Genomic DNA, 2,408 nt, shown 5'->3' with positions numbered 1-2,408 from the left:
TTTACGAAAAAAAATTGTCACAGCCATATAAACCATGAGCTTAACTCCAGAATACAATTTCGTTGGGTCTCGTTTATTGTAAATAGTATCTACCTTTTAATTCAGACCTGATTTGACATTCTTTTCTGTAATTTACATAAAAAACATTTACATAGAGGAAAAAATTTGAAAAAAAGGTCCTCGCCAATAAAATCTTTACAAATAATTTTGACAAACAATTTTTATCATAAGGATCCATAGTGAGATCAAGAATAGACCCGATGTTGTTGCGCTTCAAGTAAAACACTCAATGTTTGAAATGGTTGCGAAATAGATCAATCTTGTACTGAATTTTACAGTTTGCCAAAAATAAATATTTCATTTTGTAAAATTATCGAGTTTAAATTTGCAAAAAATTGCTAAAATTATCATTCCAGAAGATTCTTAAAGCCAGCGGGAGTACAACTAGCTCTTTTTGAGTTAAAAAAATCTGGTCGTAGTTTTAAAGTGTCTAGTTCCAGAAAATTTAAAGCAAGTGTACTCAAAAAAAGCAAATTTCGTCCCATTTTTGAAGAAATAAAGTCTGAATTTTGAAAATTTTAGCATAAATTCTAGCCAATGAACTCGTATTGAACAATTCAACAACCCTCCTCTATCTTTAAGACGAAACCTTTAACACTACTGTTAACAATTTTAACATATTTTAGCGAAATTGACGAAAATTGGGTCAAAATTGACATTAAATTGTCAGTATTTGCAAAAAATTGGCAAAATTATAATTCCAGAAGACTCCTAAAGCCAGCGGGAGTACAACTAGCTCTTTTTTAAGTTAAAAAGGAATCTAACCGCAATTTTAAGCTGTCTACTTCCAGCAAATTTTAAGCAAGTGAGCTGAAAAAAAGCAAATTTCGCCCCATTTTTGACGAAAAAAAGTCTGATTTTGAAAAGTTTAGCTTAAATTCTAGCCAAAAAACTCGTATGGAACAATTCAACAACCCTCCTCTATCTTTAGAGATAAAATCCGTAACACTACGGTTAACAATTTCAATATATTTTAGCAAAATTGACAAAAATTTGGTCAAAATTGTCGAAAATTTGGACAAAATGAATAAAAACAGCTGAAATACGTCTAATATTCACAAAACTTTAAACCTCGATAACTCCCTATAAAAAGCGAAAATTGAAAAAATCTTTTTTATTCCATATTCTACACTAGACTGGTTTTCTAATGATACCACTCACAACTCTCTACGACTATTTTATCGATCGGCCAAAATTGACTGAACAAAAAAAAACCCATTTGAGTATATAGTTCCTCCCCCCACATGTGGGTCGGAACAATTATTGTAAAGGATAGCATAGGCAAAGGCTTGTTTTTCATTTTTTTGTAACAAAACAGTGGCAACGGAAATGAAGGTAATTCGCTCCGCTAAAGCAGAAACAATACATTTTTACAACCCCAGGAGAAATAATCCGCAGAACAAAAATTCAGACTTTTAATCTTATAAATTTTGCAGACCTTACCCTTACATGGAGATTTCAGACGTTTACATGATCATATCAGGGTTTTATCCAAAAATGGTTCCTTGAAAATTTTACTACGTCAGACTTTTTATTTCAATTTTGCCATAAGAGGAAGTTGAATGTCCCGTAGATTTTCCCTTTCACTAGGTGTCCTTACTTAATTTTTTAAACTAATATTTTACCTTCATACTGTGTTGAATTGGAGCGAGTGACGCAGGAAGCAGAGGTGACAACCCACCTGGTCCCAATAACAGCTCCCCCGCAAAATTTGGCTTCAATTTGTATTTCATCAAAGATGTGAACTCTCACGTAAAATGGCGGAGGATCGCTTGCGGGTCGACCGTTTGTAACCAAATTTGTGAACTTTTTTGAGTAATTTATCTCAAATTTTTGGTCAATGTTAACTATTGAGGTGCAAACTTGAAACAGGAATGCATTTACGAAGTATAGTTGAATCAAAAATAATTCCCTTAAAGGAATTTGGCTGTATTCCATCATATAAGATCTAATTGCGGTTTTGGTGGCCAAACAATGAGTGGTCTTCAAACATTGTTAGCTTTACTTGGCGTAAATTAAGCAATCGCATAATTGCAAGAACACCTGTTTGCAATAAGACTTATGATGAGATCAATCTTTTAGTTCAACGTGATTCAATTACTGGGTTTCAAGGATAGTAGACTTTCAACGATTTTATGGCTTTACGATTAAGAGATCGCAAAGGTTCAAAAAACACTAAATATATGTTCAAATAAGCAAGAGATTAAACAAGGCGGATCAGTTATCAGACAACGCAATTATCAGACAAGGCGGCGGTTATGTGCATCCGCTTATAAAGTTCCACACCAATACTTCTTTTTTTTTAAGTTTTACTCCTTTGAAATTGCATGAACAAATGAAGAAAAAGC

General features: G+C 33.0%; 1 protein-coding gene across 1 annotated transcript in view; it reads right to left on the bottom strand.

The window, feature by feature from the left end:
- Positions 1 to 2,408, bottom strand: part of LOC142351811 (trypsin 3A1-like) — an 11,517-nt gene extending 9,109 nt beyond the window's left edge. The window contains exon 1 of the mRNA XM_075404012.1: positions 1,686 to 2,408. Within this exon, the coding sequence (XP_075260127.1) occupies positions 1,686 to 2,001 (316 nt within the window). The 5' untranslated portion in view covers positions 2,002 to 2,408. The remainder of the gene's footprint in view (positions 1 to 1,685) is intronic.

Source organism: Convolutriloba macropyga, chromosome 13 (genome assembly GCF_964194025.1).
Source record: "Convolutriloba macropyga chromosome 13, txConMacr16.3, whole genome shotgun sequence".
Lineage (NCBI taxonomy): Eukaryota > Metazoa > Xenacoelomorpha > Acoela > Convolutidae > Convolutriloba > Convolutriloba macropyga.
This window is presented reverse-complemented; position numbering and strand designations above follow the sequence as displayed.